Source organism: Arachis hypogaea, chromosome 17, assembly GCF_003086295.3.
Source record: "Arachis hypogaea cultivar Tifrunner chromosome 17, arahy.Tifrunner.gnm2.J5K5, whole genome shotgun sequence".
NCBI lineage: Eukaryota > Viridiplantae > Streptophyta > Magnoliopsida > Fabales > Fabaceae > Arachis > Arachis hypogaea.
Genome location: NC_092052.1, coordinates 132,859,537 through 132,884,094, shown reverse-complemented (window position 1 = coordinate 132,884,094; position 24,558 = coordinate 132,859,537). Strand labels below are relative to the sequence as shown.

The 24,558-nt window shown below is 35.3% G+C and overlaps 3 protein-coding genes across 3 annotated transcripts; 2 read left to right on the top strand and 1 right to left on the bottom strand.

Annotated features, from left to right (window-relative positions):
• Positions 1–10,812: 10,812 nt before the first annotated feature.
• LOC112764170 (protein PARTING DANCERS) lies at positions 10,813–13,630 on the top strand. Its single transcript, XM_072223736.1, has 7 exons — positions 10,813–10,960; positions 11,938–12,110; positions 12,191–12,279; positions 12,381–12,476; positions 12,578–12,672; positions 12,747–12,787; positions 12,892–13,630. The coding sequence occupies exons 1-7, from the start codon at positions 10,903–10,905 to the stop codon at positions 13,039–13,041; spliced, it is 702 nt and encodes a 233-aa protein (XP_072079837.1). The 5' UTR covers positions 10,813–10,902; the 3' UTR covers positions 13,042–13,630.
• A 1,361-nt stretch (positions 13,631–14,991) lies between these two features.
• Positions 14,992–16,810, bottom strand: LOC112764169 (uncharacterized). Its single transcript, XM_025809708.2, has 3 exons — positions 16,350–16,810; positions 15,896–16,057; positions 14,992–15,715 (listed from the first exon to the last, which is right to left on the bottom strand). Exons 1-3 carry the CDS (start codon positions 16,617–16,619, stop codon positions 15,359–15,361), a joined length of 789 nt encoding a protein of 262 aa, XP_025665493.1. The 5' UTR covers positions 16,620–16,810; the 3' UTR covers positions 14,992–15,358.
• A 90-nt stretch (positions 16,811–16,900) lies between these two features.
• LOC112764168 (ferrochelatase-2, chloroplastic) lies at positions 16,901–20,459 on the top strand. The gene is made up of 9 exons (XM_025809707.2): positions 16,901–17,235; positions 17,780–18,110; positions 18,242–18,385; positions 18,547–18,648; positions 18,840–18,943; positions 19,025–19,151; positions 19,316–19,468; positions 19,567–19,667; positions 19,782–20,459. The coding sequence occupies exons 1-9, from the start codon at positions 17,159–17,161 to the stop codon at positions 20,089–20,091; spliced, it is 1,449 nt and encodes a 482-aa protein (XP_025665492.1). The 5' UTR covers positions 16,901–17,158; the 3' UTR covers positions 20,092–20,459.
• Positions 20,460–24,558: the final 4,099 nt, after the last annotated feature.

The following is a 24,558-nucleotide window of genomic DNA, read 5'->3' as shown; positions in this document are numbered from 1 at the left end:
TGAAATATAATAATGAAAGTATGAGATAAATAAAAAATAAAAAGGGAGAACTCAATGGTTACGATGTGTCACCAAAGAAAAAAAAAGGAGAGGAGAGCTTTAATATCTTAAATACTTTCACTGTTATTATTAAGTTTTAAATTTCTTAATAACGTTAGGTTACCTTTAATTTTGACCATTTTATTTAAGATATATTATATTCATGTAATCCGTGTTATATGTGATATAAATAAAATACACAATTTTCTATTTATAAGAATAAGAGGAATAAAAATACCCACTCATAATAAATAATAACACCAGCACAATAATATTAAATAGTACTGAAAAAATCACATAAACAAAAAGATAGAGACAAATTAACACAACAAGATTTTTAACGTAAAAAACCTCTTCAATGTGATAAATAAAAATCATGAGTTACTAAAATAAAAAAATAGATTCATTATGATGAAAAATAGGGTACAAAAAAGTCATAAATTAGAGCATAAAATATGTATATAACAAGTCAAACAACCCAAACTTCAAAATTCATAAACAAGAACAAAAAAGATGAAGATACCACAAAAATAGAACCTCTATCCGAGCTCGATTTTTTTAATGGTAGATCTCCAATCAAAATCTCCACTATTTAAAATGAAGAACAAGATGAGGTGAATATGCAGTCCAAATTTCACGCCAATCCAATGGTGAACAAGCAAGAAACGAACACTCAAAGTTACTTTGCTAAAAAACGTAGACAGTGTTCTCGCTTCTCTTTCTCTCTTAATGCTTGTGTTTTTGACAAAATGAGACCTCCCATTTCAACCTTAACATTCTTAGCAATTTCAACTATCTATGGGCTTGGATACCAACATTTGGGCCTTTCTCCATGTAGGAAAGGAACCCAAAGCCCAATAAATCTCCCCCTCACGATTATGTGGAGGTAACCGCCAATCCGCGATTAAGTAACAAACTTCAAACTTCCACCTTGGTGATGTCTTAGTCATCATATCAGAATCACCCTCATAAGTGTGAACCTTCATAAGTTCTAATAACTCAGCATCCAAAACATCATATACCTAATGATACTTCACATCAATATGTTTTGACCGAGAATGAAAAGTAAAGTTTTTACCAAGATGTATAGCACTTTAACTATCACAAAACAACACGTACCTCTCTTGAACAAATCCAAGTTCCTTCAAGAATTTCTTCATCCAAAACATCTCCTTGCACGCTTTAGTAATGACAATAAACTTGGCCTCGATAGTGGACAAAACAACACATTTTTGCAATCTAAATTGCAAAGACATAGCTCTACCTGCAAAGTTGATCAAGAAGCCTGAAATGGACCTTCTAGAATTAATATATCTGAGTCAGTATAACCAAATGGAATAGGCTTCTCACTTCCATAACACAACTTCATGCTAGAAGTACTACGAGAATATCTCATTATCCATTTTACAGTATTTTAATGCTCTCTTCCTGGGTTTAAAATAAAATGGCTAATACAACCAACAGCATGAGCTATATTCGGCCTTGTGCACACCACAATATACATTAAACCACCCATGGCTGATGTATATAGAATTTTTTTCATATCTTTCTTCTCTTCTTTACTTGATGAATTTTTCTTGCAACTCAATTTGAAGTGTGTAGTAAGAGGAGTACTAAAGCCTTTGTTGAACCTATGCAACATTGTCTCAATATATTTCTCCTGTGATAACCAAAGTTTCTTCTCCTCTTTATCACGCTAGATTCTTATACCAAGAATCTCCTTTATCAGCCCAAGATCCTTTATTGCAAATGATTGCCTTTTCAATGTGTCAATCATAGAAGTATTCTGACCAACAATAAGCATGTCATCAACATCTATCAAAAGAATAATAAAATCATTACTAGCAAACTGTTTAATAAATACACAATGATTAAAAGTAGTCTTCTTGTAGCCTTGTCTATCATACCAGACTCGAACTTCTTGTACCATTGTCTCGAAACTTGTTTCAAGCCATATAAACTCTTCTTCAGTTTGCAAACATGATCCTCTTTGCCTTTTACTATGAAACCTTCAGTTTGTTGCATGTAAATTTCATTCTTAAGATTACCATGAAGAAAATCAATTTTCACATCCATTTGCTATATCCCTAAATCAAGACTTGCAAGCAAACTCAAAACAGTTCTAATAGAAGATCTTCTCACAATCGGTGAAAAGATTTCATTATAGTCAACTCCCTTTTTCTACCTATAGCCCTTGACTACCAATCTAGTCTTGTACCTTGAACATTGAGAATTTTCCTCATGCTTCAACCTATAAACCCACCTGTTTTGCAAAGCTTTCTTTTCTTTTGGCAACTTCACAAGCTCAAATGTTTGATTATCATGCAAGGATTTCATTTCATCTTGCATTGCATTAAACTATTTCTTATTGTCATCACCTTTCATAGCTTTCTCATAACATTTAGGTTCTCCCCTATCAGTTAATGTCACTGAAGGTTGTAGAAGGCTTAGAGAAGGGGGTTGAATCTATAGCCTTCTTTTACTTTAATGAATTAAGTCTTTAATATCTAAGTTACAGTTAAAAACTATTTAAACTGTGTAGCAAAAATTTTATGAGACAATTTTATTTTGTCTCATAAATATCAGAAAACAGAACTTAGAGAAAGAGAAGAAAGATGACACAGGTATGTATTCTGGTTCAGATGCCTTGTGCAATGCAACCTACATCCAGTCTCCACCACAACAGTGGTAAAATTTTTACTATAGTTAAATTATTACATACATCAATTTCTTAGGATTTACTCAATCCTTTCACTCTCAAGTTCTTATCTAACTTGACTTGGTTATGCTAATACCTAACTTTTCACTCTAAGTGATAACCCAACTTAGAAAGGGAAACCTCACAGGCACAAGACACAAGACATATGAAATAACCTAAAGAAATCTGAAATAACTCTAGGCTTTTCTCTCAAGTGTCTCACTCAGCCTTTTGTCACTCGTTGGCTTTTTCTTGAATTCTCATTTTCAGCCTTTTACCTCTCAAGAAATTACAGAAAGATATACATTGAAAATGAAATACAAACTGTAAAACATGAAGGAGATTAATGCATCAACAACCTTTGTTGCTATAAGTTGAACCGGATTATTTAGCTATCTCTGATGAAGCTCTTCATCTTGGTGGAATGTTTCTTTAACTTAGAAACACTGTCTAAAACGTTGAACTCTTCACAGGGAAGCTCTCAAACAAAACTCAGATTCTGGTTCTCTCTCCTTATCTTCAAAAATGAAAAATATTTTCTTTTTGTACCTCTTGCCAAGTTGCTGTTAGGATTTCTCCTTAGTCAACTCTTCGAGCTATGTGCTTCCTAGGCTTGTCATTTCACTTTCTTCAATTAACCCCCAAATTAGAGATTTTAAAGCTGGTCATTTTGCTTGACCGAAGACCTCAGATTAGCAAAGAGAAAATGTTTCAATGGTAAACCCAAATCTGAACCCTTGAGCAAGTGCTTTGTCCCCAAGAAACAATTTTAGCCTTTGATTCATAGTAGTGATTTTTAGAGAACACTTTCTCCATTTATCCCAAATTAGAGTTGCAGAAATTTGGAGAAGGAGTAATGAAAGTAAATTGCATGCAAATGGAAATAAATCACTTTTATCCTCTGACTTAGCTTAGCTTGCTTTGATTTGGGTGATTAGACACTAGTTTTTGATATTTACCTTTCTCTCTCTCTTTCTTCTCTGGTGAAATGAACAAAGAGAACAACTCTCTCTCTCTCTCTCTCTCTCTCTCTCTCTCTCTCTCTCTCTCTCTCTCTCTCTCTCTCTCTCTCTCTCTCTCTGATTTTAACCGAAGCAAATTATGTGAACGTTGGCTTTCAAAAGCTTCAGCTTGGTGGAAGCTTCTTGGACTTGGGTTGGATATATATTCCATCTGGCCCAATTGAATTCTTTGCTTTATTAATTTTGGGCTTTGTTAGCTAGAGAACTCACTAACAATCTTTGTTTTATTTTCTCTATCTCATTGGGCTGCTGCTATTGTAATTTTGGCCTGCACCAATAACCAAAACAATTAAAAGCTAATTGGGTGTTTAATCCATTAGATCAATGTTTGTCATCATCAATTTAGTTATTAATTTCTTAACTCAACAATCTCCTCATTGATGACAAACATAGTTATGAAATTGATCAAAAGAGATTTAATTCAATAAGATTAAAGTACTTCCCTTTATGTGATGTCACTTGCTTTTGAATTGCTCTTCCTTTCCTTCTCAAGAGTTGCTCCCCCTAAATTAGTGCTCTTCTTTTGTTTTCTGTTTACATATTCACATAGGGAACACAACACTATACTATATACAATTTGTTATCCATAGATGAAGCATCCAACAAGAATTTTAGCCTTTTTAACATCACATGAAACAGAGCCAAATAATGTATCAAAAACAGCAAGACCAGTCAACCCAAATAAAGCAAGAGCAACAAAATACAAAATACTAATACTAATACTACTCCCCCTTTTGTAATCAAGGGAGGAAATTGCAACCAACTTCCAAACCTACAGCAAACAGTTAAGACATAGTCTAGATAATTAGAAAAGTAAAACAAAAATTAGCAGTTGTTAAACAATTTACAGTCATCCGAGACTGCTAGGAAGTCCAAACACAAAATACAATCGTTCCACGAGATAATTTTCAAAATAAAACAGCATATAAAATAGCAAAAGAGGAGGCATCCTTAGGCATCTGAACCATCCTCTTGATCAGAATCAGCATGATCTTCAGGATCGATGGCCATTGTTTCATTCTTTTGGAGATTGTCAATGAACTTCATGAAATTGCCACTCTATCTCTGGACTTTTTGAGGAAGTTTTCATGCTTGGCAGCAAGTTTTCTTTGTTCTTTGCTCATTGCAATTAGATGGTTAGATTGAGAAACAAATTTCTAGACTACATCTTTCACCACTCCATATAAAAATGATTTGTGTCTAGTGGAAGCTGAAGTCCCAGAGGCAGATGGAGGAGAGGATTCTTCTGGTTCATAGTCATCATCATCATCATCATTGATTACCACCCTTTCAGTTCGAGTTGGTCCCTTTTTCTGTTGTTTCACTGAACCACCTCCTTTTAGATATGAGTGTCTATTTTCATATGTCTCATTTGACAAGTCAACACCAAAATATTCAAAAATACAGGTTAAGAACATGCCATAAGGAAGAGCTTTATCTTTCTCACTTCTAACACAATCAAACATGTATCTTACCATTAGGTATACAAAAGAAATTTCAGTTTTTGTGAGAATAGCATACAAAACCAAAGTATCACAGAAAGACACCCTTTGATATGAGTCACTCTGAGAAAGGATGATATGGTTCACTATGCGATGTAATTGAGCACGAGTGTAACCAAGAGCTTTGTGAGTTGGAGTGATGCCATCAATCAAAGATATGTGCTCACACAGATAGGCCAGAGCATCATTGTAAGAAAGATCTACCCCTTTCATCCCACTTACTCGAAGTGTATGCACAAGCACCAACATCAATGTATTTCAACGAATCACTGATGGTTTCATTGTTCAGAACAAGATCTCGGCCTTTAACATAGGAGTGAATGGTGCCCTCATGATAGGTCATATTTGCATAAAACTCTTTGACTAAAACTGGGTAAACTGGTTTTTTTATTTTAAAAATATAATTCCAGTCCAGAAATTCAAAATTTTCAGCATAAACAAAACCTTTCTTTTTCAGATTTGGTAAATCAACCAAAAAAGTGGGACATATGGTACGATGAGCAATAACACCATCATAGAAATTATTGTTCATTGCAGATCGAAAATGGAGAGGATTGTAGTTTGAGTGGAAGGTCATAAAGTGTGATTTGTGTACAAAAAGATCAATGGAGGGCTTTTTAACTGATTTGAGAGGAATGCGAGGTTTACCTCTTTGAGGACGAGAAGGAGCAGACCTAGGTTTAGATCTTGTGGGTTCAGGCACAGGTTCCTCTGCAGCAGGGTGCTTCCCTTTCGAAGTGCTTGGCTTGGAAGGAGCGCTAGGTGGAGCTGTCGGCTTGGAGGAAGAAGGAAACCTTGAAGGGTTTTTCGTTCGCACCATGGGGACTGTACGAGGAGGAGAGGTAGGAGGATATGGAGAGGGTGTGGAAGTCTGATCTTGGGAGCGAGTAGAGGGTCTAGGTTTCTCTGGGAGTTTGAGGATTTTAGCCCTTGGACCCTTTTGAATCACAGTTTTCTTCCTCATTAGAGTGAACTCAGGTTTTGAATGAAACAAAGCACTAATGGTAGTGGGAAAGAAATGAAGAGGTAGTGGATGGAGTTAAGAAGAGAGAAGTTTGGTAGCTGCACCAAGAAAAGAGGTTTCTTAAAACATGCAACTGCATCACCTATGACTTGACCTTGAAAAGACTTGACATCATAGAAAACGTGATTTGATTTGATTAATAAATAAAACAAAACAATTTTAAAAGAAACTTTTTTTACTAAAGGACAAAACACAGAATATCACATGGTGGTGTTTAAGGAAACATATTGGACCAACGTAACTCTGAACTGAAGGGTTAGCCCAGAAGATTCAGATCGTGCAAATGAGCCCAGAAAGTGATATTCAGAGCGATGGTTCTTCATTTGCCCATAATTTTCTCATCCATAACTGAGAGACAAAAATTTCAACAAAAATATCAGCTATGCACAAATAACGAATCATGACTTAAAATCCCTAGATTAGTCCTAAACTTGCAAAATCTGTCTTCAGCTAGAGGTTTGATGAAAATATCTGCTAATTGATCTTCTGATTTAACAAATTGAATGCTAATATTTCCTTTCTGAACATGTTCTCTTATTGAGTGAAATCTCACCTCAATATGTTTAGTTCTAGAGTGTAAAACTTGATTTTTGGAAATATTTATGGCACTCATATTGTCACATAACAAGTGAATATTTTCAGTATTTAATTTAGATGTTAATCCAACTTGGATGCTAATACCTAACTCTTTACTCTAAGTGTTAATCCAACTTAGAAAGGGACACCTCACAGGTACAAGACACAAGACATATGAAACAACCTAAAGAAATCTGAAATAACTCTAGACTTTTCTCTCAAGTGTTTCACTCAGCCTTTTGTCACTCATTGGCTTTTTCTTGAATTCTCTCTTTCAGCCTTTTACCTCTCAAGAAATTACAGAAAGAATACATCGAAAATGACATACAAACTGTAAAACATGAAGGATATTGATCCATTAACAGCCTCTGTTACTATAAGTTGAACCGAATTCAACTGACTCTGATTAAGTTCTTCATCTTAGCAGAATGCTTCTTTACCTTAGAAAACACTTTCCAAAATTAATGAACTCTTCACAGAGAAGTTTTTCAAAGCAAACTCAATTTCTGGTTCTCTCTCCTTGTCTTCAAAAATGAAAAACATTTTCTTTTTGTACCTCTTGCCAAGTTTCTGTTTGGATTTCTTCTTAGTCATCTCTTTAAGCCGTGTGCTTCCCAGGCTTGTCATTTCACTTTCTTCAATTAATACCCAAATTAGGGATTTCAAAAATGGTCATTTTGCTTGATCGAAGATCTCAGATCAGCAAAGAGAAATATTTCAATGGTAAACCCAAATATGAACCCTTGAGCAAGTGCTTTGTCCCCAAGAAATAACTTTAGCCTTTGATTTACAGCAGTGATTATCAGAGAATACTTTCTCCATTTATCCCAAATTGGAGTTGTAGAAATTTGGAGAAGGAGTAAAGAAAGTAAATTACATGCAAATGGAAATAAATCACCTTTATCCTCTGATTTAGCTTAGCTTGCTTTGATTTGGGTGATTAGACACTAGCTTTTGATCTCTCTCTCTCTCTCTCTCTCTCTCTCTCTCTCTCTCTCTCTCTCTCTCTCTCTCTCTCTCTCTCTCTCTCTCTGATTTTGACCGAAGCAAATTATGTGAACGTTGACTTTGGAAAGCTTCAGCTTGGTGGAAGCTTCTTGGACTTGGGTTAGATATATGTTCCATCTGACCCAGCAGAATTCTTTGCTTTATTAATTTTGGGCTTTGTTAGCTAGAGAACTCACTAATAATCTTTGTTTTATTTTCTCTATCTTATTGGGCTGCTGCTATTGTAATTTTGGCCTGCACTAATAACCAAAACAATTAAAAGCTAACTGGGTATTTAACTCATTAGATCAATGTTTGTTATCATCAATTTAGTTAGTTAATTTCTTAACTCAACAGTCACGTACCCGTCAGTAAATATTACATACTCATTAGAATAATACCTCGTTGAAGGTCGTTGCTCTCTAGTAGACCTCCTAGGATGAAAACCTAGTGGATCTTTAGGTAGCTCAGGTTGATTATCAATATCATCATTAGCTAGAGCATCAATTAGATCTCCCAACTACTGATCATCAGGAACCAAAAGCTTATTTTGCTGTATATGCTCCTGATCTTGTAATTTCCTACTTGCAATAATAAGAGGAGCAACAATACTCACTCACAACAAGTAATAACAATAGCACAATAATACCAAATAGTAGCAAAAAAATCACATAAACCAGAAAATAGAGGCAAGCTAACACACCAAGATTTTTAACGTGAAAAGCATCCTCAATGTGAGAAGTAAAAATCACGAGTCACCAAGACTAGAAAATAGCTTCACTATGATAAAAAAAAATAAGACATAAAAAAATCACAAATTACTATACAAAATGTGCATACAATAAGCTAAACAACCCAAACTTCAAAACTCATAAACAAAAAACAAAGAAGATGAAGATACCATAAAATAGAGCCTCTGTCCGAGCTCTATTTCTCCAACTGTAGAGCTCTAATCAAAATCTCTACTATTCAGAATGAAGAAAAAGATAAGGTAAATATGCAGTCCAAATTTCTCGTCGATCCAATGGTGAACGAGTGAAAAACAAACGTTCAAAATCTGCTATTCTGTTAAAAAACGTGGACAATGTTCTTTCTTCTCTTTCTCTCTCAATGCTTGTATTTTTGACAAAATAAAACCTCTCATTTCAACCCTAGCACATTTTCAACAACTTAAACTATCTATGAAACTGAATACCAATATATGGGCCTTTTTCCATATATGAAGAGAGTCTAAAATCCAACAATATGATGTTTAAGGTCGAAAACAATTAAAGCTACGCAATGGGATAATATACTCAAAGAAGCTAAATGAAAGTGAAACTGAAAACTATCATATTATTTTAAATGAGAAAGGATAACATTTTGTCCTCCTAATTTTTATATAAATCGTTGCCTTTATTTATATATATATATATATATATATATAAAATCCCAGACAACAATTCATGATTAAATTATGCAGTGCATAAATAGTGGTTAAAAAAAAAAGGAGAAAAACCTTGTTAGCAGAATGAGCATAAATCATGAATAAAAAGATAATTTTAAACATAAAAAGGTAAAGCATATGAAGAACCCAAAATTTATGTAGTTCTAATTCAAAATCCATGAGGATCATCATGATTTATGTAGTTCTAATACATGTATATTCTTTGATATCTCTTATTTTTATTCAGGCACAGTTGTTCTTTTTATATGTTACTCAAATCCACTTCATATGCTAATAGCCTAACACACGACACATTGACTTAAATATAGGGGTGACAATGAGTAGAGTAGGATAGGGTTTGGATCCAATCCTGATCTTATTCGCGGGTAGAAATTTTTATATAAATTCAATCATATTCTATCTGCGAGTTGAGAATATCTCAACTCTAACCCTACTCGTTCTTAACTCGCGAGTATCTAATCCTATCCGAAAGTTAAAAAAAAGATGCAACATTATTATAATTTGATAATAATTTAAAATAGAACTGACTTTTAATAAGAAAAAAATAGGAAGAAAAACATGAAGGATTTTAAGTACCTCGTTTCGGGTTAAACTGAAACCCCTTATCGGACCTGGATGAACAAATAGTGGCGGTGCCTCTTGTCGACAACAGGATCTAAATCTTCGACGTACAACAACCACGTAATGAAGTGGTTCTTCACATTCGCAGCATTTGCCACTGTTGGCGAAGGAGCGGTTGCGGCATTATTCTGCGGCGAATCCCAGTTTTTCAGCACCCTTTTCTCCTTCTTCCGTCAGGTTTTCGTATTCTCTGCTTCGTTCTGTCTTTCTCTCTCTCACCCTTAACCCTCTTTTCTCTGCAACGTCACTGAGAAAGTCTTTTTCCAGTCCACGCCACCTACTCCTCTTTATTAAGAATTGCAGTTCTATCTCTGTTCTTCTCTTCTCATTTTCAAAATTTGTCTTTTCAATTTTTTGTTTCTTTTTATGACTAAGATGAACAAACAAATCCATATATAAGGATAAGAGAGAAAGAATAATTTTAAAAGTGATCTACAGCTGAAATAAAGTTAGAACAAAATAATTTTAAATTTAAACTTAATAAAACTCCCGCTAAATACTTTTCTATGTTAAGAAACTTTGAATTCCTACACATAATTTTTGTTACTTTGCCACTCGTTAACCCATACATTTGTTGTTCAACAAATCTAAACACTTGTCCTTCAACCAACTTACTACTATTCTCGTATTATATATTATATATTATATATTAATAGATAGATTAATAGATAATACCCAAAAAAAATTAAATAAATAAAATTTAAAAATAAAAGAAAAATGCTTGAAGTATAAAATTCTTATTTTTATTTTTTTTTAAAAAAGATCAGAGAAGTATAAAATTATAAATTCATTAAATTGGTTCAAAACTTGGCGGGAAACACCTTTTTTGTGTGTACCTAAGAGGCTAAGACGGGAATCACGTTCCATCTTCTGTTTCCGTTCTTTGTTCTCTGCAATACCGAAAGAGAACGAACTTTGAGTTCGAGATCCGTCTAGCAAACCGCTTCTTCTTTCTTCTCATTTCTGATGCTCAGTTCTCAGTTCTCATGGATATGCACCTCAGTGATTCAAGTACTTCAGCTCCATCGCATGCCACATTATCTGGTACCGATCTTTTGTTTTCTTAATCACCTGAAAAACACTGTTACAGTCACAATTTCGTTTCCAGAACGAATGCTCTTTGCTTATCGATTTTATTTTATTTTAATTTTCTATTGAATATTAGTTTTTTTTTTTTTTTCCTTAGCGATTATGTTTGTTCCGCGAGAAAACTAATCGTGTTTTGTTTTGGTTGGATTCCGTTTGTTAGCGTTACGAATCCTATAAATAGAGGACATGGAATCGATCTAATGCTAGTTGATACAGTAGTAAAATTAGTAATAATAAGCTTTGCTTTACTAATAGCAAGATGAAACGAGAAGAGTAGGTTCATGCGATTCTCTTTCTCTACTTTTTGGTTTGATCTGATTTCGGTGTAGGAACAACTTCATAGTGTATCGGCAGAAGAAAATTTCAAAATCAATTTGAATTTCGTGTTTTAGGAATCTATTGCTTTTATTCATTGATCTTTTTTCACAGTTCGAATACCATAAACATTTTTTGAAGTACGATTTTGATTAAATCAGCACTACAATTCATTGAATAATCAGAATCTGGTTTGTAACCACAGAATCCATGGGAATAAGAGAGTGACAAGTTTAACTTCCCTTAATAACTGCCTAACTAGCTTGTATGAAACAAACAATTCGTAATTATCATAAATTAATTATGGTGTAACAAATCTAGCTAGAGCATGGATTGATTTGTGGCGTATGAGAATATTTTAGGTAAGTAATGGCGTTTTCAAGAGAATGCTCCATAATATGTACTGGTAGAGCTGCTTGTTAACCTGCAACTGTAGATTAAAAAGTATATTATAATGCTTCTGAATTCCGATCATTATCTATTTGTTTTAGCTTCTTAAGTATGCACTATTGCACTGTCTTAACCCTGTACTGAGTAATTACAGCTTGATGCAGGCAATTATAGCATCGCATGTTTGTTTTTATATTTATTTTTCGTGCTTAAATGTTTAATCACAGGAAATTGCATCCAACACTTTATAATGAGGCTGCAATTATGGATTGCTGCAGGCCCAGGGGGAGTCTGTTTGATGAGAAATGCATGGAAAGGGGAACATCCATCTGTTATCAACTTTATCTCCAGTTTCCTCTCTGCAAATTCTTTTCGCCTTAACTTTGTCCCTATTGCTCCAGTAATTGACAGATTCTGTGTCCTCTTAATGTTTATTTCAAATACTTGCTCTCTACTGAACTTCGAGAAGCTTATTTGTAGGACTTCATTTTCAATTGTGGGGGTTTGTCTGTAGCCTTTGTTTTTGTGACTAACTGGGATTGCAACAATGTATCTCTGATCTTCAGCAGGTAACTGAGCTGTTGATTTTCAAGTCTTTAGTTGGGACTTTGTCATCTATTGAATAAAGAGCTTTTCGAGTCGTATGTCAGGTTCAAATCTTCTCCTGCAGAGTTCAGAAATTGAGAACACAATTTGCACGCTTTTATGTTATCATCACACTCCCAGCTAAACAGCAAATCGATTCATTTATTCAGTCATACTTCAAGTGAGTTAAATACGTTACTTTTATTTTGTTCTAATTGATCATTTGCTATGTACAACTTCAATAGTGAGAAAGCAAGATCCATGTTTATGTTTCACCAATAGATTTGAGATGGTGATTGGCAAGCCTACGTTTGTTCCAGTTCAGGACATAGAGATGGGGTTTGAAAAGATGGTAAAAATAGCTCATTCATCTGGAGGTAGAAACTGAAATTTGTTACCAACTATGATGTGTTGTTCCAATTCATATTTCTTATCGTCAAAATAATTGCAGTATACAAGCAGCAGAAAATTGGAGAGAAACTGAAAGCTGAGGTCAGTTGTGCGAAGAACACACAATAGTTTAGCTGACAGGACTTGTTTAAGAATGAAATCTTAAATATTGATTTAATGCATGGACTTTTGTTATGGTTATAAAGAGGAAGCAATTGGTGCAAGGAATGAACTTTTACCTTAAAGTGGTTACTTCGATTCCAGGCGTTGACAATCACGATGCAAATGCGGTAAATCATTTTATTATGAAACATCTTCTCAATTTAGTTTTCGTAATTTTTCATTCCCAGTTGTAAAGCTCAGGACTCTTAATTATATAGATGTTTAAACTTTGGAGTATCTTTCTCTAACAATAGTACAGATACGGTCTTGTGCATTTTGATGCTGTATATAATATTAGGCTTGTGCTACTTCTCGTTAGAGAATAACTATATCACCTAATATTTGACTTAAATGTGAAATGAAACCATGATAAGCATATGCATATAGGCATAGCTTGAGTTATTTTGTCATTCTGGTCACTCAATTCAGCTTAGTCAAGCTATTGGTTCTGTCCAAGCAATTGCCAAGGCATCAAAAGACCAAATTCTGGAGAACACAGACCTTTCAGCTGAGAAGGCGGAGATGATTTCAAGGTTTCTGAGGGACCCCAAGTTTTACTCTTCTCCCAAGATCACCTGATGGCGCAATAACAATGGAACCCAGGTTGGAATCTTTTGTTTTCTCCGACAACAATAAATAATAATAAAAAGTGAGTATCTCTTTTTTATTTCTTTACCTGGTTAGCTTCACTATAAAATAGTTCTCGTATTCGTAGTTTCAAATCCGACCGAGAAGTAGATAGCCACCTAGAAACCTTCTAGTTGAACAGTATTCAAATCTCATTATACGGTTGTTGTTTGTACTTATGTATATTTTATTTTCTACTATATATTTTATACTAATAATCAATTTTAATTATTGAGTTTTATATATACCTGAAATGATTAAATACTAAAACACTTGTAATTCTTCTTAAAATATAAAGGCTGAAAACAATTTACAGGTAAAAACTAATAGTTAAACTATATTTAGTAATTCTGATATTTAATCTGTATTTGATAATTGAAACAAACAATAGTTATATTAATTAAAGAAAACACATAAATCATGGGATCCTCATGTATTTTAGTCTAAAACTATATAAATCATGAGATTCTTATGGGTTTTGGCCTAGAACTACATAGTACATAAATTATGGAATCTTCTTTTTACCTACAATTTAGGCTCACCTTGCCAACAAGGTTTCCCTTTTCTTTTTTGACCACGATTTATACAATGAATTTAGCCAGGGTAAAGTACTAAATTGGTCCCCTATATTTGGGTGTAATTCTGTTTTAGTTCTTAAGGTTTAAAGTGTTCTATTTGAATCCAAAAAAGTTTCATTTAGCATCAATTTAGTCCCACATTGAGGCCAAATTTAAATAATTAACGGAATGTCCTACATAACAACAGTACAAGAACAAAATCGATAATTTGGAGAACATGTACAAGCTCCAGAGGCACAAAATCAACCGTTGAAGCATCAATATATTTATTTATCATTTTCTTTAGTTCTATAGAAAATATTTTATTTATATTATGAGAAAAATAATAAATAAATGTATTGATGCATCAACGGTTGATTTTGTGCCTCTGGAGTTTGTACATGTTCTCTAGATTATCGATTTTGTTCTTGTACTGTTGTTATGTAGGACATTTCGTTAATTATTTAACTTTGACCTCACTGTGGGATTAAATTGATGCTAAATGAAACATTTTTGGATTCAAATAGGACACTTTAAACCTTAAGGATCAAAACAGAATTACGCCCAAACATAGGAGACCAATTTAGTACTTTACCCAATTTGGTACTTTACCCAATTTGGCCATGAATCGTTGTTTTTATCCAGGTTTTACATTTTTTTTCAATGTTTGGATAATTTTATTGTATAAAATCTATTTTTCATGGGTACAACTGTAATTTTATTTTTTTTTGATAGAAATGGTAATTTACTCTTTTTTAAATTAGTATAAAAACATTTTAAATTACCCTACTCAATGCGTTTATTGTTATTCATTACTTTATCATCAAATTTGAGGACCGTAGAAAGTAATTGTGTGTGGTGTTTAGAAAAAAGAATGAGGAGAAAATTTGCTTAACTAGATTCAGAAGAACTGTACCTAGATGTGAGCAATTAGAGGGAAAATGTGGGAAACACGTGGAATACTGTAAATACTAAATACATTCTCAAGCACTAGGATCTGTTTTAGAAGTGGTAAATACAGAATAAAGCAAATTTTTTTACATCAGTGACTAAGGCAAAAAAATTGCACCTCCAGAAGCCAAGCCAAGACTTACTCATGCCCTGGGGAGAAATTTTCACAAGGAAAGTGCAACTAGGTAACTTACAATCCATGAAAATTTTCAGTTAATTAAAATGCATATTTTACAGAAAGTTACCAGAGTCATACATGTCCATGTTACTCTAACAAAATCAAATATCTTTTTTGGAGATATAAGAAACCTTTACACAAAGGCAATAAATAACTAGAATAAGTGACATGATAGAACCAAGTTGTTCAATGCCATTCTCACTGACTGGATCCTGGTGCACTATCTTCAGTAGCCATAGGCTCTGGCTGAGGAGCCTTCTTTGTAAGTGACTTAGGCATGTCAAGATACTCTTGGATGCAGCGCTGCTGCGGATGCGACAAAAGTACCAAAACGTGCCGGAAAAGAACGCGCGCTAAGCCTTGCCCACTCTCCAATATGTAACCCTCATATTCACTAACATGTTCAAGAGCTTCCACCAGTGTATCATACACCTCCTGGGGGCAGTTGTCTGGTCCTGGTTTGTCATGAAGGTACATCACATCCAAAGTGAAGACCTTCTGGTTCACCGGCCATTGATGCTGCGGCCGTATATTTGATCTGCAGTAGAATAGAATCTACAATGGAACAGGATATTATTGCAAATTAGGATTCATGTTTCGACTTTCGACAGTTTTGTTCTATAATTAGATAGCTCATGGGTATAACTAATAAGTAGTAACCAACAAAAATGCTAATGACTTGCAAGCAAGTGCACATGATAGTTTATGTAATCAGTGGAGGCAGCCACTGCTTACCACTCTTAGAATGCGACCCTGCATGCGGGACTTCTTAGCTTCATGAGCAGCAAGTCGGAACAAGTTAGTAAGATCCGGTTGAGAAGTGGTTGAGGAAGTAGCCGAAAGCGCCCTCACTGCTGCAATTGTTGACTCAATTTCACTGCTAAACTCTTTCCTAAGCTGTAATCATTAAAGAACATTCAACATTAATGTGCTTCAAATAATACCAACACAGGCAAAGAAAAAGAATGGAACATACGAAAGAGCCACATCTAAGACAGGGGAAACCCCAAAAACTTTGATTACAACAAGTAGCAGATAAGTAAAGGTTATCGTTGCAGAAACAACATCTGCATTTGCATATAACGAAAGTATTCATCTTATAAAGTTTGCTCGAGAATGAAAATCTAAGATTAAGAGCAGTAATTTGGGATTTAAATAAACGTTATGGAGAATAGGAGTGGTACTGTACCCAAGAGATGGAATTAGAGAGAGTGGCGAAAGCGAAGCGGTGTTCGGGGTTGATGGCGAGCTTGGCGTTGACGAAGAGAACGATGGCTTGCCTAATAGAGTCCAATCGGGTGAGGGGCCTGCCATTGGCGCCGGAAAACTTCATCTCAACCAGGCACTGAGGATCCACATCCACGCACATCAGAATATCTTCGTTGTTGATTCGCGACGCTTTCAAACTGTACCTCTGACCACCACCGCCGCCGCTCCCTTCTCCTTCTACCCCTTCCATTTTGATCACCAATTACTCCTTTTTTTTCTTCTCAAAACTGGAGTGGAATTTCAGCTCAACACAAAACCAGTCACCACTCACCACCGTCTTCTGCCCCCTTTCTTTGGACGGGATATGTTCAGAAATTTGGGCCGTAGTAAGCCCAATAACTAAACACTTTGAAGAAGAGGAATTGGGCTGGTCCAGCCCAGGATGGAAAGGTCGGTGCGGTTTGGCGTCCTGAATTGGAACACGTGGACGTAGCTTTCGTTCCAAAATTCTAAATGGTATAGCTGCACCTTGGACTGGTGACTTATTCCTTAATTTTTAAGTTTGGTATTGACTTTTCAGTTGTTCACCACCTTCCCCTTTTTCTTCTTCTTCCTAAATTTTTGTTCCGCTTCATTTCCAATTCAACTACTCCTTCAACCCCCACAAGACAAAGGAAAATATCAACAATACAATAAAATAAAATATATCATAAAAGATTTTTCCCAATTCATTATTCTTTTCGTACTTCGCCAAACTCAGAAGTGATCTGGATCCGCAATTTATATCCTATGACCATGAACGCCGCCTCTTATTCTTCCGTTGTTTCGCATTCTGCTTTCCGAAGTTTGGATACCAAGCTTTCTCCGTAAGCTCCCATTCATCTAATCATAACTGATATTTTCGCTTCTGTGTTTCTTCATTTTCTAATATTAAGTTTATCCCAAAGACAAACAATGCTTGATTATGAATTCTGTAGGGTGATCCATTCTCCGGAATTTCAATAAAACCCTGACCTAGCCCTATATTTGTTTTCTGCGCCTGTTCTTCATTGCAAATTATGTATCTTTCATTTCTCAAAACGATTTTCTGGACTATCATTGTTGAAACAACTCTATATATTTAGCAAAGTGAGCTGCTTTTATTATTATTTTTTTCTCTCTTGAATTTCCAGCTTGAGTTTGGGTTGATTGAACTATTCAGGGTTTTGCATATTTCCTTCTGAATTATTATATGTAGTGAAACTGCGCCATTATTTACACTGTAGTGATAGCAGAGACATCCATTTTGGTTTCCCTTTCAAATTCGATATGTTATCTAAGTTATTCTTCTTGTGAACAATTCATCACTATGCTCACAATTAGTATTTGCTAAATAGAGTGCTCTGCTTCAATGGCTTTCTTTATTGGCAGGTCATCTTCTGGTATCCCAAGTCTTATTCGTGTCACTTGTCATTCGGATTGTAACAAGTCTACATCACAAGCATCCTTACTTTTGTGTCGTAGCTCAAATAATGGATGGAAGGGCATGCTTGGTGGAGCTTCTTCTTGGGATACCCTTCCCAGGAGGAACCTAATTGGTCAAACTTCTTATTCTGTGAGTACAACCACATATGGAGGGGTTGCTATAGAATCTCCTTCTCATATTGCAGAAGAAAAAGTTGGGGTACTGCTGCTCAATCTAGGAGGACCAGAGACGCTGAATGATGTTCAGCCTTTTCTGTTCAATCTCTTTGCTGATCCTGTAAGTTAATTTTCTTTTTGTACTTATGATAGTGTTTGATTATGGAGTTTCATTCTGTTAAATGAAGATGCATAGTAGCAATAGTACACTTTAGTATAATCTTTACTAATATGTTGCATGTTTTGTGATAGGATATCATCCGTCTTCCAAGGCTGTTTCAGTTTCTTCAGCGACCACTTGCAAAATTGATTTCTGTACTTCGGGCTCCTAAATCCAAGGAAGGATATGCTGCAATTGGTGGGGGCTCTCCTTTACGCAAAATCACAGATGATCAGGTGGACACTCGATTCCCTTTTGTGCCTTCCTTGGTGCTTTTTATTACTATTTTGCAAGAGGAATACCATTTTGGTGTTTAATGTTTGATAAACATTCTGCTTATTTCTGGTTTAAATTTATATTGAAACTTACAAAGCCTTTATGGTTTGCAATTGTGCAGGCACTTGCACTTAAAGAGGCTTTGGACGCAAAGGGCCTCTCCTCAAATGTCTACATTGGGATGCGGTACTGGTATCCATTCACTGAAGAAGCAGTTCATCAAGTAAATGAAGAGTCCTCTTTTTGTATTGTCCATGTTGTTATTATGTTAGTCATCAATTCATCATGTACTGGTATTTCCTTCAATTGTTAAATGATATACAGGGTGAATAGTCCCAAGTTAGATTATTTATTCCAAGATCATTTTTATCATCTTTGAGTTGAATCTAATTAAATACCTGTCATGCATTATAGATTAAGAGAGATGGAATAACAAGGCTTGTGGTGCTACCACTTTATCCCCAGTTCTCTATTTCCACTACTGGATCTAGCATCCGCGTTCTACAGCATATGTTCCGGTACTTTTTGTAATATTCTGATTTGTCAAACCTCTGAAGTGATTTTAAGATTATTATTAATTGATATTATGTAATTTTCAGGGAAGATGCTTCTTTGTCCAAGCTTCCTGTTTCCATTATAAATTCTTGGTATCAACGACAAGGTTACATCAAGTCAATGGCTGATTTAATCGAGAAGGAGCTACAGAGCTTTTCTGAACCGAAGGAGGTGACTCTCATTCTTGTTTTGATTGGTGTGAACAAAGTTATTTTCATGCAATTAATGAAAATATTTCACTACAGGCCTGTTATTAGGGTTAAAAATTTTGAAGGCTATGTAGTTTATTTTCATGCAATCTGAACCATACTGTATCTTGTTTTTGTAAATATCAGGCAATGATATTTTTTAGCGCCCATGGTGTACCTGTCAGTTATGTTGAGGATGCTGGTGATCCATACCGCGATCAAATGGAGGAGTGCATCTACTTGATCATGCAGGAGTTGAAAGCTAGAGGAATTAACAATGAGCACACTCTTGCTTATCAGGTTAGTTTGGACCTCATCAACTTGCTTTTTAATTGCTGAATTGTTGGCTTACCTTTTTGAGCCTCTGTTTCTTATGGCATTGTTGGATGAATTTCCAGAGTCGAGTGGGCCCGGTACAGTGGTTGAAACCATATACAGATGAAACTCTCGTTGAGCTTGGTCAGAAAGGTGTGAGGAGTCTTTTAGCTGTTCCAGTGAGGTACATTGTTTTTGGACTTTTGCCCTTGTTTTTAGTTGTGTTTTGCATTAGACACTCTTGAAAGTTGTGAAATAGCCTTACGAGTAAAAGACACTCCTCCTCCCTGTATCTCAGCTTTGTGAGTGAGCACATAGAGACCCTTGAAGAAATTGACATGGAGTACAGGGAGTTGGCTCTTGAATCTGGTATCAAGAATTGGGGGCGTGTTCCTGCTCTTGGTCTCACCCCTTCCTTCATTACAGACCTGGCAGATGCAGTGATAGAAGCTCTTCCATCTGCAAAAGCAATGTATGCATCTACCAGCACTTCTGAAGAAGAGCATGACCTACTTAGATACTTGGTCAAGATGTTCTTTGGTTCAATATTGGCATTCATCTTGTTTCTGTCACCTAGAATGATAACGGCATTCAGGAATCTAATCTAGAAGTGTTACAAACCGCATGCTGAATTCGCATGCCAACACACAGAGAAATGAAGCAATGATTTTTGTACATTGATCATGACTGGTTCTTACACATCGTTAATCAGCAGAGTAATATGGATATCTCAAAATAGCTTGTCTCTGTAATGAATATGGATCGTATCTAATATTTCATTATAGGTTTCTGAATTTTACGAATTGGTCATACAACCGAAACGGAAAAGGCTGCAATTAGAGCAGTGTCTATTAGCCTAAGCCTCATAAATGAGAAATATGTATTTTTTTTTTTGGTGTGAGGAGAAATATGTATCTGCAACAATACTTATTGGCTATTGGGTTACGACTCATGACATGGATCTTCTGTTTTCTCTCGTCTGAAATCTCAATTACATGTCCAATACTGTTGCTCCCGAGGAAGCATTTTCTGTGCATGTAAGACTTTGATTAAGTGGTTATCACCAATGCCTTGCAATAAGTGTACTTGGGTTAAAAATTAGGCTAAAGTTAAGAGTGGGTGGAATTTTTAAGTGTTGTATGTGAGTGCAGTGTAGATGAGTTTGTAATGCTTAAAATTGGGAGTTGTTCAATTTATATTTATCTGACAAAAAAAATTAGGATGAAAATTCATAGGCAGATATCTTCATATAAAGTTGATAATTAAGGTAAAGTTGATAAGGTAGTGTTTAGTGGAGAGACAGAGACGGAAAGACTGAGACTGAGAGACAGACTAAGAAACAGAGATTGAAATAAATTTTAGTATTCTGTTTGGTGTAAAATGGGAGACAGAAATTAAAATAGAATAAAACTCTAATTTAATTTGCACAACGGGTAAAATTAGAATTAATTAATTGAAATAACAGTATTTTAGGTATAAAATGTTATTAAAGTTTCAGTCTCCATCTCTAAAAATTTTAGTCTCCTGTGTTCCTACTTCTTAAAAGTACTGAAATATTGAAATTTTGGAGACAGAGATAGAAATTTTAGTACCAGTCTCTGAACCAACAAACATAATACTGAGTCTCAGTCTCTCAGTCTCTATCTCAGTACCTCAAAACAAATGGTACTTAAAAAACATTAGATAATTTGACTGATTTGACTAAATTGTCATCTAACGATTCTCAATTGTTAATTTCACATAAAGATAAATGCACGTGAGTTTCCAAAAAAAAAATAAATAAATGGATATTCTTATATGTTTTTCCTTGTGTGTGATTTTACTAAAAGCAACCTAAACTTCTATGTAGCAAAAAAAAAAAAATATGGTTTTGGGAATTTTACTACAACTTGCACTCGCTGTCAACATAAAAATAAATGAAGTAGTAGATTACATGTAATTTTACATAATATAATTCTTATTGAGTGATTATATTATTATTGATCCTTACCCCTAAAAATTTGGACAGCATAACGTTATATCTCGAAATCTCATTTAAAATATTTAAATCTGAATAAATTACCATTTGTATCCATGAAAGATACAAATGCTGACAAATGTATCTATATAAGAATAAAATGACAATTGTATCCACGGAAGATAACTTCCGTGTGCCAAGAATACCCTAACGGACCAACTGTGTAACCAACGTCCGGGTACTCTTGGCACATGGAGCCATCTTCCGTAGTTATAATTGTCGTTTTATTCTTATATGGGTATATTTGTCGGCATCTGTATCTTTTATGGATACAAATGGTAATTTATTTCATCAAATAACCGTCTCACATTTCTGTAATGTCCACCTAAATCTTGGATGAGATAACTATAAGTCGGTTATCATTAATAGCAATAAATAAGGAATAGGCCAGGCTTAGGAGATCATGATCAACAATAGGAGAACAATCCGGACACTCTTAGCAGGCTCTACGTACGGGTTGGAATTTTGAGTGTTGGAGTCCTTTTCGCAGGCTCTACGTACGGGTTGGAATTTTGAGGAGTTCACAACACGCCTATTCGGGAAATAGAAGAACGAACGACATATCCCGATAACGACGAGCTATACCTCGGAGTGTTATTCCTTGTCAGAATATTTGACGCCCATCGTGGGGTCAAACATTTATAACACCACATATTTTTTTTTCTGCTAGATCTCTACTTTATTTTACATGAATAGAATGACTGGTACATTACCACCTCCACTGATGTCAAATGAGAAATTGATGGCCATGATCGCTACCCTACAATCAGAAAATAAAAACATGGCAGAGCAATTAGCTTAGCAGAATAATGGTGCTAAGACCAATACTGAAGTCCAAGCAGATGTCAATCATGTCTTGAATTCTCCAACTGAAGGCGTGACCCTAGCCCAAGAAACCATAAAACCATCCAACCTGTTCTTGGATGATATCATGAGTTTCCAGATGTCTGCGAATTTTACTCTTCCTACAACACTGAACCTTATGAAGGCCTCGGCTACCCAAACTTACACGTCACAAAATTTCGCTCTATGATGCTTTTGAACGGAGCTTCTGATCCCATTTTGTGTCGGTCTTTTCCTAGTTTTTTGGATGGCGCAACCTTAATTTGATTTTCTAATTTGCTTGCATGATTTGTTTTCACTTTTCATGAACTGACCGACCTATTCATCAATAATTATTCCACATTAAAGATCTACGTATATGATTCCGATTACCTTAGCACGATCAAGCAGGGTCAGCATGAGAGTTTGAAGAATTACATGACGAGGTTTGCAAAGGTCGCCAGGGAGATACCAAATCTCAATCCCGATTTTCATCTGCATGCGCTCAAAAGCAAACTCTGCCTGGGAAAGTTTCAGGAAACAATAGAAGTAGCCAAGCCAAAGATGCTCACTGAGTTCAGAGAGAAAGAAGTGGCGCAAATCGAAATTGAGGAGTTCTGCGAAGCTCAAAAAGCTGACAAACAACCAACCCGGCGAGACGAGGAAAGACCGAGCAGGGCTCAAGGCGGAAGAGACAACTGCAAGCCGTTCAAACTAACACCCAAGTTCGACTCATATACTTAATTCAATACTAAGAGAGAAGACATAATCAAAGAAATTCTTCATGCTAAGTTCATAAAACTGCCCAGTAAGGCAGGGACTTATCAAGACCAGAAGTATGTGGACAAAAGCAAACATTGTGCCTTTCATCAAAAGTTCGAGCACACGACCGATGAATGCGTGGTGGCAAAAGATCTATTGGAGTGACTAGCACGACAGGGATTGCTGGATAAGCATATCAATGAACGAATTCAAAGAGAGACTACGAATCCCCTAACAGCACTAGAACAGCCAAACCTCACTTCGACCTCTAAAGACAAAGAGAAATGGCCCATTCCGAATCAACCTCCTACACCAAGGAAATTCATTAATTATATTTCAGGAGGCTTAGCAGGTGGGGGTATTACCAACTCGACCAAAAAAAAGAAGTTACTTAACTATGTTTAGGGGAGTTCATGGATCGAATCCGATCTGCATATCTGCGATATTTATCCAAATTCGATCCAAAAATTGCAGATATTGATTCGATCCGCACACTTATAGGATCGGATTGTGAATTTTATGTAGGTATCCGCATATCCGCGGATCCGCAAAAATAAATAAATAAATATTCTTCTTATGTTTTATTTCAACTAATAATTATCATATATGTTGTATTATTTTAATTTTATTATTTAAGAAAAGTATGTTTAACATTATTTTAAGAGTAAACATATTTAAAAGAGTAGAAAAAAAAGAATTTTATTAATATTTTTAATAAAAATAAGCTTTAAAAAATATTTTTGTATTTTGCGGATGTATCCGATATCCGATCCGATCCGCAAATGTGCGGATCGGATCCAAGCTTAAAAACTGCGAATCCGATCCGATGATTTTAGTGCAGAACAGATCGAGATTTTGGCCATATCCAATCCAATCCATGCTCACCTCTAACTATGTTAACCATGGAGGGAGGTTTGCTATTATAGTAGTCATCCTCTTCCACCCCCAACATTACTTTCAACACATCGAATCTGTAATCCCAATGTCCAAACCTTGATGACCCTATGGTGATCTCCATGACCATGGGGGATTTGATGGTTAAGAAAGTTTTACTTGATTCAGGAAGTAGCGCTGATGTTTTGTTCTTTTCAACTTTCCAAAAAATACAGTTAAGCGAAAAAGCATTGCAACCATTATCCGGAGAGTTGGTAGGGTTCTCTGGAGAAAAGGTTCCCATGATAGGTTATGTTTGGTTGAGAACAACCTTAGGAGAGTATCCACATTCAAAAACTTTAGATATTCAATATTTGGTAGTTGATTATGTTAGCCCCTATAATATAATATTAGGGCGACCATCCCTAAATTCTTTTGGAGCTACTATTTCTACAATTTACTTGTGTCAAATTTCATGTACAGGACAATGTCATTGCAATTGTGCATGCTGACCATAAAGAAGCAAGGCAATGTTACAATGTAGGGTTGAAAGTGAAGCCACCAACATCAGAGCCAATCCAACATGTCAACTTTGTTTATA